The sequence below is a fragment of the Dendrobium catenatum genome, unplaced genomic scaffold, assembly GCF_001605985.2.
Source record: "Dendrobium catenatum unplaced genomic scaffold, ASM160598v2 fragScaff_scaffold_1427, whole genome shotgun sequence".
Taxonomy (NCBI): Eukaryota; Viridiplantae; Streptophyta; class Magnoliopsida; order Asparagales; family Orchidaceae; genus Dendrobium; species Dendrobium catenatum.
The window spans coordinates 694,195-709,212 of NW_021319889.1; the positions used below are offsets into that span (position 1 = coordinate 694,195).

Genomic DNA, 15,018 nt, shown 5'->3' on the forward strand with positions numbered 1-15,018 from the left:
TTTGAAAATTTTATGATGAGATCATCGACAGACATTTTAGGTAGGTTTACCAACGAAGGAATCGTAGATCGACGGCTACGATTGGGAGCTTATATTTCTGATGTTGTCATGTCATCTTATGTTATTTTTCTATGTATCTTTTATTTCAAGCATTAGTTACTATTTTGCCCTTATGAAGGCTTAGTGTTTATTGTAGCCCGGTGGGCATATGAGTCATTTTATTTTCATGTTTTGAGGCCTTTATAAAGAGGTCTCCTGTTAAAATCAGGTTTTAATTAATCCCATGGGCCCCACTAATTAATCAAATTCCTTCTCTCCCTCCCTTGCTTGGCCGGCCACCCATCTCACATATTCTCTCTCCTTGCCACCCAGGCATTTACTTATTACACCCTTATTTTCCCCCCTAATAGCCGCCCCCTCTTAATTTAATTTAGGGAAAGTTTAGTGATAAAATAACTTTTCCCTCCAAGCCTAGAAAATCTGAAATTCAAATTCAGATTTTCTACTTGCCTCTCCCTAGCTCACGGCCCAACTCTTCCTCCCTTTTCTTCTTCCCGCTCCTCCTCAATGTTGAATGGCGGATCATGAATTTGAGCGGGGGCTTGTGTTCAGTGCCGACGGTAGCCTCAACATCCTCCGATCCCCGTTCTTTGACGTGGGGTTTGAGCACGAAGACACAGTTGGCAAATACTTGGAGCGAATTCTTCCATCACTTGTGCGCGTCATCGACCGACAGTTTCAAGACTACGTTTGGACGATCACCGGGCGCCACCCACCACCACTTCACCGGCGGCTACCTCTCCGGTAACGAAGTCCTTCGTCTCCTTTTCCGTAGTGGTGCTCTCCATCTTCGTCTGGTTCTTTCTACTCCGCTAAAGTCAAATAGTGAACAAGTGGGAAGGTACGCAAAGGTGAATTTTCTCATTATTAATTGTGGGATTTTTGTTATGAGCATTTAAGTATTTCTTTTATCTTTGAATGTTATGAATTGTTTGGTTATCTCAAAACAACTCTTTGCCTAAGCAAGTTGATTACCTAGAATACTTTTAATCCTTCCTTTTATTGGTGATAAATTTGTATTGACAACGCTCTAATTAATCTTCATTTTAATTTCTGCAGGCAATTCCTTCATTGTTTCACATCTTTTTAATTATCAACTTTATGGTGGATGGTGCCTCAATATGTTAGATAAGAAGCTATTAATTGTATATTGGGATTTCTATTGGGTCCAACTTCATTTGTTGTCTTTCTTGCATCAAACCCTTATCATCATTATCATTGGCCACATTCTAGCTTTAAGGTATTACCACCAAAGTGGTCCTCAAATTTGATCGAGATTATACAAAGTGCAGGCTTCAAGTTGCAGACTCTTAGTTTGAGTTTTGAAGATGAGGAAGATGGCATTAACTAAATTATGTACATTGAACTTTTGTACTATCGGTTCTACTTATCTTTCTTTCTCTATTTTTTTTTTTATTGTAATGACTTTAGATCATATTTAGCAGCAGTTATCTTCCATCAAATATTGCTTTCTGTTCTTCCTACCATTTCGTGAGTTTCCTTGGTTCTGAATTGAGTACTTAGCTGAGTAACTTCCAAAGTGTAGTATTGCATTTGTTGAATAGTTTTGCCGAAGAAGAAAGAGGGAAGGAGATAAAAGATTGTACGGGGCTTTTACATCCGTCAATTTTATTTAGATATGCAATCGTTGGTTACTTTCATTAGATTTATTTTTTTGATGATTTATAGAAGTTCTTGTTGATTAATTAAGTAAATATAATAGATAATTCTTCGAAATTTGATTATAAAGCATCACAAAATATGCCTCCCATATTTCATTTGCATCCAGAATTCAACCAGAAGGGAAATGTTCTTTATAAAGTTTGAATTCTGATTGTAATTTTGGTTGCTACCAATATAATTGAGGCTAGACATGTAGTAATATGGACTTTAATCTACACATTAGCTTTAAGAAGTTGGTATCTGATATTCTTCTGGTCAATTGTGTTAACCAAACCATATGAATTAAGACTTAAATGATATAGTAAATTTCTTTTTTTTATATATAAATTGTATTATATTTGTATAATGATGTCTATTATATCCCAACCTAAGTTGTGCTTTTGGTTAGGTTATATTTTGGTTAATATGTTAGTTAAATGTTAAATAAAATAATTCATTTTTTTAATTCAAACTTGTATTATTTTATTTTTAAATAAAAAAATGTAAATATTTATGGTATAACGATGAATGATGTGGTTATTATAGGTTGCATTGAATGAATAAAAAAATTGTATATGTTATCTGTATTTTTTTTTTAAAAAAATCTTATTTATTATTTCATAATAAATTATTTAGACTAAAATAATAAATTTTGAGTATTCCTAATAGTTTTATTATTTCTATTAATTTCACAATGCAGATATATTTAGCACGCTAGATTAGAAATGATTTTTTTTATAAGGACGTTTAGGTCTTAATAATTAACACGTGCAATACATATACAAGCTTCAACCTATGAATGTGGGTATAAATGAGTCAAGTGGAGTAGTGGGATTATGGAGCTCATCTTCTTAGTTAAAATTCAGCTTGAACTTGAGCCCAAGATCTAAATCGAGCTCAAAAAATAATTTTGTGCTCGTCTCATCCTATTTATGGGAGAAGAAGCCCTGAAGAAGCTCTGCTCGTTTGTCATCCGCAGCAGGTTGGAGAAGAAACATTGAAGAAGAAAAAAACTTTTTATTTTAAGCGTTTATATATATGGAGAAGTGCAACAACAGCTGATGAATTAATGTTATTAAATGCACTTTTATAAACTTTTTTGTTTTTTAAAACTATAACTTTTCAGATTTTTTAAATACATATAATCTAATAAAAAATGAGTTTACTTCTAAATTATATAAATTAATAAATAACATTGATATATCATCAGAAAATTATATTAATCGAGACAAAATCAAGTTGGAAGCTTCAAAAATTAAATATGTGATCATCTTAACTCCGATTTCAGCATACTTATTGTCAAACTGAGCGTATCAGAAAAACGAACCCAACGACACCAAATTCAACTCAGTCCGAGCCCAAATGAGTTTGAATTGAAGACTCTAAGCGTTGTTGGAAAGTTCAAACCACAATTTGGATTACCAAATGGTTTCAAACATGACATGTTATAGTCGAATCGAGCGGCTCGACAAAACGAATCCAACCAGCCAAAGATCGCCGAATTCTGATATCTTTAAGACCTTCAAATATCTAAAAAAAGGGTCCCTAATCAAGGGATTTAATATCGATCGTCCATCTGAACCACTCCACATTAGCCCTTGATCCTCCTCCTATTTACGGGTCATGTCCTTCTCAAATAATTATAAATAGCCTCTCATTTTTCTTAAGAGGGGACCCAAGAAGCAAGAAGAGAAGAAAGAGAAGATAAGAGAAGAAGTAGAGGGAAGAAGCTCTTACTCGACCACCGTCCGGAATTCTGCCCGACTTCCGTGAGACGTTGGAATTCCGCCCGACTTTCAAGAGCCACCAGAATTCTAACTAACTTGCAAGTGACTCCGAAATTTTGCCCGACTTCTATGTGACGCTGGATTTCTTTCCGATTTCCAAGTGATGTCGGAATTCTGCCCGGTTTTCAAGCGATGCTAGAATTCTACCCGATTTCCAAGTGACGCCGGAATTTTAAGTTATTATGAATTCAGCTTGAATACACAACTTGTTTGTAATTGGATTTTAATCCGGAAGTGAATCATTATAATATAATCATCCTAAATTTTAAGGACGAGTCAGACTCTTGTATCTCAAGCAAACACTAGTGAAATTCTTCCAACTGAGCGTGACCCAGTGATTTTTCCCTTTTCTAGGGTTTTCATGTAAAAAATCCTTGTGTATTAATTTTTCTTATGTTTGTGTGTTGGATATCCGTACAACGCCGAGGTGAAAACTTTCTAACTCTATCGCCGCGTATATTGTAGCATACAACAAATATTATTTTTAATCTCTAAATATTTTATTAATCGAGCAAGCTAGTGAGCCAACGAGTTTAGTTTTATTAATTCAAATTCGAGCTTATTTAATATATAAGCACAAGCACTAGCTTGAGCTCACCTGATAAGGTCAAATCACGAGCTCGACAGCGAGTCAAGTTCAAGTTAATGAATCTAATCCATTAACACGAAGTCGCCAACTAACATTCTTACTTATGTCCTAATTCCTTTAACTTTTCACCACAACTCGTATTGTAATCGAGACGTGGATATTTAATTACAATTTACCCTAAGTTGAAGTTTGCCTGACCCTCCTAGATCATGCAGAGAAGTAAAGTTAAATGGCTTACTCAGGGGCTGATGATCATAGATTTCTTTATGGAAAACTTTGTACAAAAAAAAAAAACTCAAACCTCATTAAGGAAATCTTTCGTCCCTCTTATTTGACTAGCATTCATAATAAACTCTCTCATGCTTTTATATCCCATTTTCAAACCATTTTTAATATCCAACAACCTCCATAAACAAACTTCAACCCTTTTTTACCCTATAGTAAAATCATTTCACATTTCATGATCCCCTCCCAAAAGTGTTTGTCCATGGCCTTGATGGCTTCACCTGAATTCTACAATCTTATCTGGCATATTAATGGACCCTTAATTTACAAGGTTGTTTAGCTTTATTAAACACTTCTCATTCCCCTAGGATGGATAAAGCTACTGCCATTAATTTAATTCCTGAGAGCCCCCATGCAAACTATATATTTGACTTATGGCTAATTTTTATGACTTTAAGTTCATCTCTCTTTGTAACATTTTTTCAAAACTATTTCTAAAATCCTTGCCAACATGATCAAACTTCTCATGCCGCACATTATAAACCCTTCTTAAGTGAGATTATCAGCAAAAGGGTTGCAATTGATTATATTTATATTGAGTCTAAACTTCTGAGGGAATTTAATGCTAATCCTTCAAATTATTTGTTTTGTGTGAAATTGGATATTTACAAAGCTTTTTGATAATGTCTCTCATAACTTTCTCTTGAATATATTGGAGCAAAAAGGGTTCCCTCTCGTTTTTTTGATTGGTTTAAAGCTTGTGTTGAGGATGTGCAATTCTTGATCAGTTTGAATGGTAGCCACGAGGGATTCTTTGGCTCATCCTCTAATCTTAGTCAGGGATGCCCCATATTGCCCTGCCTTTTTTATATTGTCATTGATGGCTTGGCTATCCTCTTTGATCGATACACATATAACAATGAATTAAGGGCATTCAAAAAGCATGCTACTACTTTATACATTTATTTTTTGTTGATGATCTTTTAGTTTTTGGCCAAGCCACCTCTTAGAATGCTTTTGCTCACAATAATATGATGGCTGAATTTAGACTCCATTTCAGGGCTTCATATTAACTAGCAAGATCCTGCTTTTCTCTCCAACAATGGTACAAATTTGCCCTGGGGCATGTTCCATTCTTAATCTTTATAGTTTGAACTTTTCATTTAAGTATACATGCCTATTATATCTTTTAAGAAGCTCATTAATGCTGATTTCCACCCTCTCACAACTAAAATATCTATTTTAATTGATGGTTGTAAAAAAAAAAAATTTATTGGTTTGCAGGGAGGTTGCAATTCATTAGATATACCATATGGAACTGTATTTCCTACTAGATTAGGAGCTTCATCATACCCAAGACTTGATATAAACTCATAAACAAAAGATGTGCAAAATGTCTCTATCATGACAATTCCAATGCTTATAAGTTACACCTTGTTTCTTGGCAAAATACATTTATTCTTATGCATAAGGTTGGTTTTGGGTCTCCTTTGCCTTCAAAGGTTAATTAATGCCTATAGTTGCACCACTATTTGGAGACTTCGCTCTTCTAAAAATCTCTTGTCCGCCTCATGCAAAGAAAAATACTTCACTTGTTGGAAAATATTGTCACAACAATGTTGTTTTTTTGGAAGAATATTTGTAAGATTATAGAGAGAAACAAAGGTAACTTTAATTTTAGCATCTATGTTAATTCCAACTTTTCATTTTCTAGGCCCCCTGGTGTAATGGTAAATCCTTATATGAAATTTTTGGCTTTAATATTCTTTATTCTATTACTCACTATGCAACTACCTGCCACTTTATAGTTAATGATTCTTGGCACCTACCTTCTTTTTATACTGTCATTCTAAATTTACTTATGTAAAATTGTGTCTTTTCCTCTCGAAGAGTTGTCTTGTGTTGGAGAAACCTTGATTCTCCTATTTTTTTGGATTTTCTTTTGGATTTCTATTATAATTCTTCTAATGTCTCATGGCTCCACTTCATCTAGCATAAGAATTATTCTATTTGGTACTCTGGTTGTTCTTGGTTGTCTTTTATTGGTATGCTTAGAATTGTTGATAAGTTATTGAAAAGGGGAATTCGTGCTCTATCTACTTGTCACTTATGTAAAAATTTTGAAAAAAATATTGCTCATATTATATTTGTGCGTGATTTCTCCTTTGGCATCATCTTGCTTTTTATTCGAAGATTAGAGAAGCTATTGTTCCTAAGACATCTAAATGGATGAACTTTTGTGAGGTTATCTATCTTGTGAACATATGACATGACCTATGCTGGAATAAATTGTTTTTATTCTATTATCTTATGGAGATTTCTTTTGCTTCAATATTCTTTTTGTAGGTCTTGGTGATTGTGGTTTCCGAATCAATTGGTTTTAGTTCTGTATAAACCAATGAACAAAGAAAGAAACAAGAAAGTAAAGCACACGTACTACCAGAATGATGAAAGCTTTTGTTTTCTATATCCCTCTACTTTACAGACAAGGTGAGATATATAAAGTAATGAGTATGTGTGTGGTACATGTGTCAAACTGTGATAGGACACTCGAAAGCTATGAACCAATGTGGTACTATTGAATAGTGCTTTTATCTTCTAATATGCCCCCGCAAACTGATGGATCTGGAATGATCGTCAGTTGAAGCCTGAGATCTTGAAAGCGAGGTGTAGTCATGTTTTTGGTGAAGATGTCTGCTATTTGATCAATAGATTTTATGGGCATGATTCGAATTTTATTCTACTGTATTTGATCACGTAGAAATCTATGATCGATTTCTATGTGCTTTGTCCTTGCGTGAAAAACGGGATTATTGGCGAGCGCTATAGCAGATACATTGTCGCAAAAGAGGTCGGATGCATGATCATAGCTGATACCGAAATCTGTCAATAACCTCTTGATCCAGATGACGTCGGCAGTTGCGGCGGCGAGTGCACGATACTCTGATTCAGTAGAGGATCGTGCCACTGTCGTTTGTTTCTTGACTGCCCACGAGACGAGAGTGTGACCGAGGAATGTGCAGTAGCCGGTAGTTGATTTTCGAGATAGCGGATCGCCGGCCCAGTCCGCGTCCGAGTACGTGCGGAGTTGAAGATCCGTTTTGGTGATTGGAAGTCCAAAGTGCCGAGTGCCTTGTATATACCTAAGAAGGCGTTTCAAAAGATATACGTGATTAGGCAACGGATTATGCATATATTGAGAGATTACATTAACGGCAAAAGCTATATCCGGTCTAGTTAAAGTAAGGTATTGAAGTGATCCTGTAATCCTCCTGTAGAGCGCTGGATCGGATAGTTGGTTTTCTGGTGGAAAATCATTTGGTGTTTTAGTTGCCGTTGGGTTTGCCAGTGGCTTGCACGTCGAGAGTCCCGCTTGACTTAGAATCGATTCGGCATAGGATTGCTGAGACAAGAAATAAGAATTGTTATTAGATTGAATACTAATACCAAGAAAGTGATTAGCTAACCCAAGATGCTTCAGATTGAATCGTGCTCCGAGCTGTGTGATGAAGGCGGAGATAGCTTGTTTGTTGTTGCCGGTAATTAACAGATCGTCCACGTAAATGAGCAAATACATTTGAATGTTGGTGTGTTGGTAAGTAAGCAGAGACGGATCGGCTTGGCTGCATGTGAACCCGAGAGATATGACATGCTCTGTGAGTGTAGAATACCATTGTCGCGGGCTTTGCTTCAAGCCATAGATAGCTTTTTGAAGAAGACACACGTGATTGGGAGCGGATTCGTCTTCGAATCCCTTTGGTTGACGCATATAGATAGTTTCTGAGAGTTTACCATGTAGAAATGCGTTTTCTACGTCAAATTGATGAATCTCCCAGTTATGAAACAGAGCTACGGTCATGAGGATACGGATGGTAGGAAGTTTGGCGACCGGACTGAACGTTTCGAAGTAGTCGATGCCCTGCTCTTGATTGTTACCTTGCGCCACTAGGCGAGCTTTGAATCGAGCTATCGTGCCATTTTTGTGTCTTTTGGTGCGAAACGTCCATCGACATCCGAGAATGGATGCAGATTGCGGAGGAGGAACTAGAAGCCACGTTCCTTGTTTCTGTAACGCTAAGAACTCGGTGGCCATGGCCTGACGCCAGTTTGCCGATTTGGCCGCTTCCGTGTACGAAGTGGGTTCGGAATTGCAGTTAGTCGTTTGTTGATGAAGCAAGTTTAGTCTCTCCCGCGGCTTCAGGGATCCAGTTTGTTTCCTGGTAATCATGGGATGCACTTTCCTTGGAGGAGGACATGTGGTGGATGATGGTTCGGGTGGAGCTATTTGCGTAGCCTGTTGAGTATTCTGATGTTGCTGTGGAATGATCAGTGGGTTGGAAGTGGTTTGTTGAACTTGAGGTATAGGGAGAAGGAGCGGTGTCGGGATGCTAGACCCAAGATCAGATGGCTGATGTGATTGGTTCGTTTGGAATGGAAATGAATTTTCCATAAACGTAACGTTGCGAGAGAATTGAATGGTGTTTGTTTGTCTGTGAAGACATTTGTACCCTTTGTATTGATCCGAATACCCAAGGAAAACGCATGATCTTGAGTTTTGCTGCAATTTGTGTCGAAGCGGAGGGTGCGAGAGAGGGAAACATTCGCATCCGAACGTTTTGAGGAACGAGTACGACGGCCATTCTTTGTATAACAACTGATATGGAGACCGATTGTTGGTGTTGCTGGACGGAAGCCTGTTAATTAGGTAGACAGCAGTATTAGCCGCATCTGGCCAAAATTGTTGTGGAACCGAAGCAAGGTGAAGGAGAGTTCTTGTGGTCTCTATGATATGGCGATGTTTTCGCTCCGCGACCCCATTCTGCTCTGGTGTATAAGGGCAGGAAAATTGATGTTGTATACCGTTAGACTCAAAAAAATGATTTAGAGTATTGTTACGGTATTCAGTTCCTCCATCTGTCCGGAGCATCTTGATTTTATAATCAGTTTGGTTTTCAATAAAAATTTTAAAATTGATAAAGATATGCGGAACGTCAGATTTATTTCTTATAGGAAAAATCCATGTATACCGAGAAAAATCGTCGATGAATGTTACATAGTATCTAAAGCCTTGATTAGACATTACTGGGGACGGACCCCAAACATCGGAGTGTAACAAAGCAAGAGGAGTTTTCATACGGTTACAGGATTTAGTAAAAGGTATTTTATGGCCTTTGCAAGAACTACAAGAAACACATTTAGAGATCGAACAAGAAATATTAAGTTGGGGATTTGCGATAGCTATGTATCGCATGGTTCGCTGATTTGGGTGACCAAGACGATTGTGCCACACGTCGGAGGATGATCGGGTGGCCTGTAGTGCTGTCGAAGATGACGAAGACTCCGCAATAGGGTAGAGACCATCTTTACATGGGCCGCGAAGAATGATACGATCCGTTGTCATATCCTTCATAGTAAAGCCGTTAGGATTGAACGTGATTGAAATATCATTATCTTTAACGAGATTAGATATAGACAGGAGATTATAAGAAATTTTGGGAATATGAAGTAGATTAGCTAACTTGAGCTTACGGGAAGGCGTGGGAAGAATACCAGAACCCGTATTAGCTATCTGAATATGACTGCCGTCGCCAATGGTGATGGAATCGGAGCCTTGATAGCTGGCGGAAGATATCAAGTTTTCTGTATTATTTGTCATATGCGACGAAGCTCCCGAATCAAGATACCATTCGTTGTGGTTCTTGGTATCGGAGGTAGCAGCTAAGGCTTTGGGTTGATTTTCGGTATGCTGCTGAGGAACATAGTTGACATTAAGTCTGTGCCAACACGAGATTGCGCTATGGCCTTTCTTATTACAAATCTGACATATGGATATCGGTTTGCTTGATTCTCGATTTGTGTTTTGCTGAGCGGGTTGAGGGCGTCCTCTGGTTCTTTTGAAACGACCTCGTCCGGCGTAAAGAGCCGCTTGCTGATCTGTTTGTAGAGAGAGTCTTGCGGCGTCGTTGTGAACGTGAATTTCTTCACTTATGAGCAGTGAATAAAAATTGTCAAGACTCAGTGAACTTTGCATAGTACGAATTGTTGTTTTGAAAGCTTGATATTGTTGTGGTAGCCCGTTTAAGATATACATGATAATATCTTCGGACTCGATTGTCGATCCAGCTGCTGCAATCTGATCCACTAGAGTCTTGATTGCTGTGAGATACTGAATCATAGTTTGATTCTTCATTGAGATACTATTGAGCTCGTTCTTGAGTTGTAGAACTTTTGAGCGGTTTGATGATTGAAATCTTGTTTCTAGAGCATTCCATATCTCTGCGGTTGAATCAAGATTTAATACGTAAGGTAATACCGTGGGTGAGATGGTAGAGCAAATAGCAGCAGAGAGATTTCTGTCGGTCAGAAGCCAGAGAGCTGTTGAGACGACGCTGGTAGCTGGTTGCGATGAATCTTGCGGCGTCGGGTTAGTACCCGGCGATTCAAGAAACTGCTCAAACCCATTTGCTCGAAGCAATTTTACGATCTGGTTTCGCCAGATGGCGTAGTTGTCGGTGTTGAGCTGGGTGGGAACAAGGGTGCGGAGGTTTGAGACCACGAACTTGAGAGAAGCTGGTATGCCGGTGTTGGTGGAGGTGTTCGTCGTCGTTTCGGGTGGGGAAGAGATGGAAGAAGCCATTGGGTAAGAGCCTTTTTAGGATCTTGCCATGTCTGATACCATGTAGAAACCAATGAACAAAGAAAGAAACAAGAAAGTAAAGCACACGTACTACCAGAATGATGAAAGCTTTTGTTTTCTATATCCCTCTACTTTACAGACAAGGTGAGATATATAAAGTAATGAGTATGTGTGGTACATGTGTCAAATTGTGATAGGACACTCGAAAGCTATGAACCGATGTGGTACTATTGAATAGTGCTTTTATCTTCTAATAAGTTCGATTGGCTATTTTGCGAATTTTTTCGCAAGACTGTGATGAGAGCTATGATGTAATTTTTTCACTGTACGATAATGAATATTTTGACTTATCCAATATTGTTTTAAAAAAAAATCCAATATTGTTCATCTTAAATGGCTCAACCAGAAATTTTGTTTTTCTTCTACTAATTGATTGCTTTGGCGAGGAAGCACTTTGATATTATCTATGATTTTAATTATACTTTTGTCATTTTAAGTCCTATTTTTGTTTCTTAAAAAAATAAAAAAAAGTCCTATTTTCGTTTCTTGAACTTTTCCTTTAACCCAAAAAGTCCGACCGACTTTCTTTTGTTTTTCTCAGCCGTCGGATAAGATCCAACGACTGATAAGCCACACGCAGTTGTCCTTCCTCCAGCAGTTTTTATAAATAGAGAGCATACTGCGACAAAAACCCTAACTCATTAGTTGAAGTATGAGGCGGCTGGAGCGGCTGGTCTTCCGCTCGCTTCTCCAACGCCGATGATTTCTTAGACGCGCGCGCGATCTCTCACTTTTTGGAGAAATTTTCTGTCCGGTCTTCGGACGTAGCTCTACGAGGGCAATGACGATGAAATCATACACGAAAAGCGATCTTACCTCGGGTTAGAAATTCTTCCAATGTTGCTTTAGATATCGCGATGGTGTCGGACCAGCTTGGATGGCCCGCTCATCTAAGGGAAACCGCTGCGTCTTGTGTCACCGTAAGAGAACAGGTTGGTGGATCTGCTTGAGGATGGAACCAAGGCGATTCTGAGCCCCCAACTCATTTTTCTTTGCCAATCTTCTCTGAAACCGATTTTCCAGTGCTCTGCATGAATACGTGTGTAGTAGTGATGAGTAACCCAACAGAAATCATACCTTTAACTTGTTAGGTTAAGGGGTTATTTGGTTAGGCATGATCTAAGAGGCTATTTGGTGGTGGATTTTGAGCAGGATTAAAGCTAAATTTAAATCAAATCCTGCCAAGCAGTTTTTGTTGGGTTTTTACTTGGATTGCAGTTTTATTAAATTTAGGGGAAGATCGGATTTAATCGATTTAGGGATTGTTTGTTAGAAGCATTTCCCATGATTTAAGCAGGGTTAAAATAAAATGTGATTTACATGCATATCATTCAAAATTATACAATTTACTTATTATACATCTAAATCTTAGAGGATCTTAAATCGCATTCCCTCCCTGGTTTACATTATATCTATCATTATTTTTTTACTAGAAAGCTGTTTTATGAAGCAGTAAGAAAGCTGTCCCAAATGAAGCCTTAATTTAGATCTAGAGTTCTCAAGAACTCGTCTTCTGTATTGGATCTCAAGAACTCGTCTTCTGTATTACACACTGTTGGATGAACCCGTCATGACTTTCGGTTCTATGTCGTCAAGGGTTTCAACAATTTTAAGCATGTTGGGTCTGAATTTTAAAGAAAAAATTATTCATTGTGAGCCCTTTTCATTGAACTTTTATTAGGTCCTCTGATCGGACGTAGCTCTACGTGTGGTCATCATTGGGTTACTCGGTTTTTGCTCGGTATTGCTTGACAAGCTTGACAATAACGATAAATACTAAAAAACTCGGTATTTTTTGGTATTACTCAGTATTGTTCGGTATTTCTCGTTTTTTGCTTGCTATGTGGTGTGATCTCAGTGCCGGTCGAAAGTAGCTCTACGTACGTTCACGGGACCAAATAAAATTTCTTTTTCATTAGAGGGCTAAGAACAAGTGTTTATCTTGCTACGTTGGATGGGCTACCTGGATTTTTTTATTCCATATGTTTTTTTTAAAGTTAATTTTTCATTTAAATCTTAGAAGAAAATATCATTATTTTACTTTCTAAACAAGTTTTTATATGTCTACCTCTACCTTTCTTAACATATGCCATTTTAACACATTAATAAAGCGGTATGCATGTAAATTCCCCATTTTAATACATCTACCTGTGTACATAGCCATACACAGCCGCAATACACTCTGATTCGTCTGGCTTCTGGTGTCCGCACAGAATAATTTTTCCATCCTCCTGAACATTCTTATCTCCGCTACACTTAATTTAATTTTATGGTTTTCTTTTAATGGCCAATATTATGTGTCATAAAGCATTAAAGGTCTCACCACTATTTTACAGAATTTTTTTCCTTAAGTATGAGGAATACATTTCTATGACACAACGGAGCGGGATGCATTTCTCTATTTCAGCCATCCAACATAAATTCTACTATTAATATTTCATCTATTTGACGATTACTCTGAACAATAGACCGGAATGATTGGTCATTTACCATGGAATTCAATGTTCCATCACTCTATTGAGGGTTGTGGTTTAATTTTTATACTATAAAAGTACTTTAAGAAGCATTAAGGACTTAGGAAGCCATCCCAAACGAAGTCTAAGTTCTGAATGGTTCTCTGCTATTATCTTTCATTGGCATGGAGCAGCTTGGAGGGCCCTTGCATCTGCAGGCAACCGCTGCGTCTGCTTGTGCCATGGTGATGAATAAACGGATTTTTTACCTTCGTGGAGGAAATGTGAATTTGAGCCATAATCTCTCTCTCTCTCTCTCTCTGCATTGGGTGATGATGATGAAAAATTGGGCGATGATGGTGGTTTACTACTACGCTTTCTGACACTCGGTATCCTCCCATTGATATCTAAAGGTTGGCACGGATGAATCTAAACAAGGTTCGGTTTCTATACTGAAATTCTGGAAGAGTAATGACTTATCTGACTTATTAGAAAATATCTTTTTGCAACTACAACTATCTCTCTCTCTCTCTAGATTGAGCAATTATGATGAGATCCATCACAGATAATAGTTTTGCCCATTATTGTTGAGAGGATTCCTTTTTATGGTGCTTAATATTTTACTTGCCTTTATTTGTTCAGATCTGGTTACCTGTGTAATTTTACTTGAGTGGTTGTCTTAATTGCTAAAGGAGCTGATGGAACTTGGGTGATCTTAATACTTAATAGCAACCAAATAGCCCCTTAGTACTTAGAGATTAAATAATTTTTTTTATGTTTCATAAATTTATTATTTAGTATTATATTAAAAGAGGATTCATGTAATTGACCCACATAATGGATTAAATACATAAATTTAATATTTTATTAATTAATAATTAGTTATTATGTTAATATAAAATAATAATAACATGAAGCCTTTATACCACTACATGGGATCGGCTACATGTATCATTTTTCTCCATTGTGTCATTAGACGACAAATTTTCATTTAAATCTAAAAAAGAAAGTTCATTTCTAATATTTTTTAACTAGTCTTTTTATGCCTACCTTTTTCTTTTCTTAACATAAGTCAAATCTAATACATCTACTTTCCTAATCAGGTTATTTGAAGGTCTCTTTTTTATGAGACCAAATCATCTAAGACGACTCTCTCTAATCTTATCTTACATTGGAGCTATTTCAATCTTTTTATTTATATGCTCATTTTGTATCCTATCTGCAAGAGTAAAACCACTAATCAACATGAGCATAGTCAGCGCTGCAACATTAAATTTAGTATTATATTTCTCCTTTAATGGTCAACATCTTGCACCATGAGGCATTATAGGTCTCACCACCATCTTATAGAATTTTCCCTTTAGTTTGGGAAGCTTCCAACTTTAATTCTTCTAATATTATCCACAACTTAGTTCTGCCTAAGATATATATCACCGTGAATATTCCAGGATGCAACAAAAGGATTTACATAATTCTACTTGAATCCAAACAACACCTTGATCGGTTGATTTTAATGATTGGGAAGTCTCTGGAAATTTATCACCC

General features: G+C 37.1%; 1 protein-coding gene across 4 annotated transcripts in view; it reads left to right on the top strand.

The window, feature by feature from the left end:
* Window positions 1-1,656, top strand: part of LOC110111130 — a 31,600-nt gene extending 29,944 nt beyond the window's left edge. For 3 of the 4 annotated variants that reach the window (XR_003702705.1, XR_003702722.1, XR_003702724.1), the window contains one exon: window positions 1,120-1,656. Coding sequence is in view for 1 of the 4 variants with exons in the window: in XM_020842868.2 (XP_020698527.1) it covers window positions 585-911; window positions 1,120-1,188 (396 nt within the window). In the remaining 3 variants the exon portion in view is untranslated. Of the gene's footprint in view, window positions 1-510; window positions 912-1,119 lie in introns of those variants that run through there. The other variant, XM_020842868.2, reaches the window with a different exon arrangement.
* The last annotated feature ends 13,362 nt before the right edge of the window (window positions 1,657-15,018 follow it).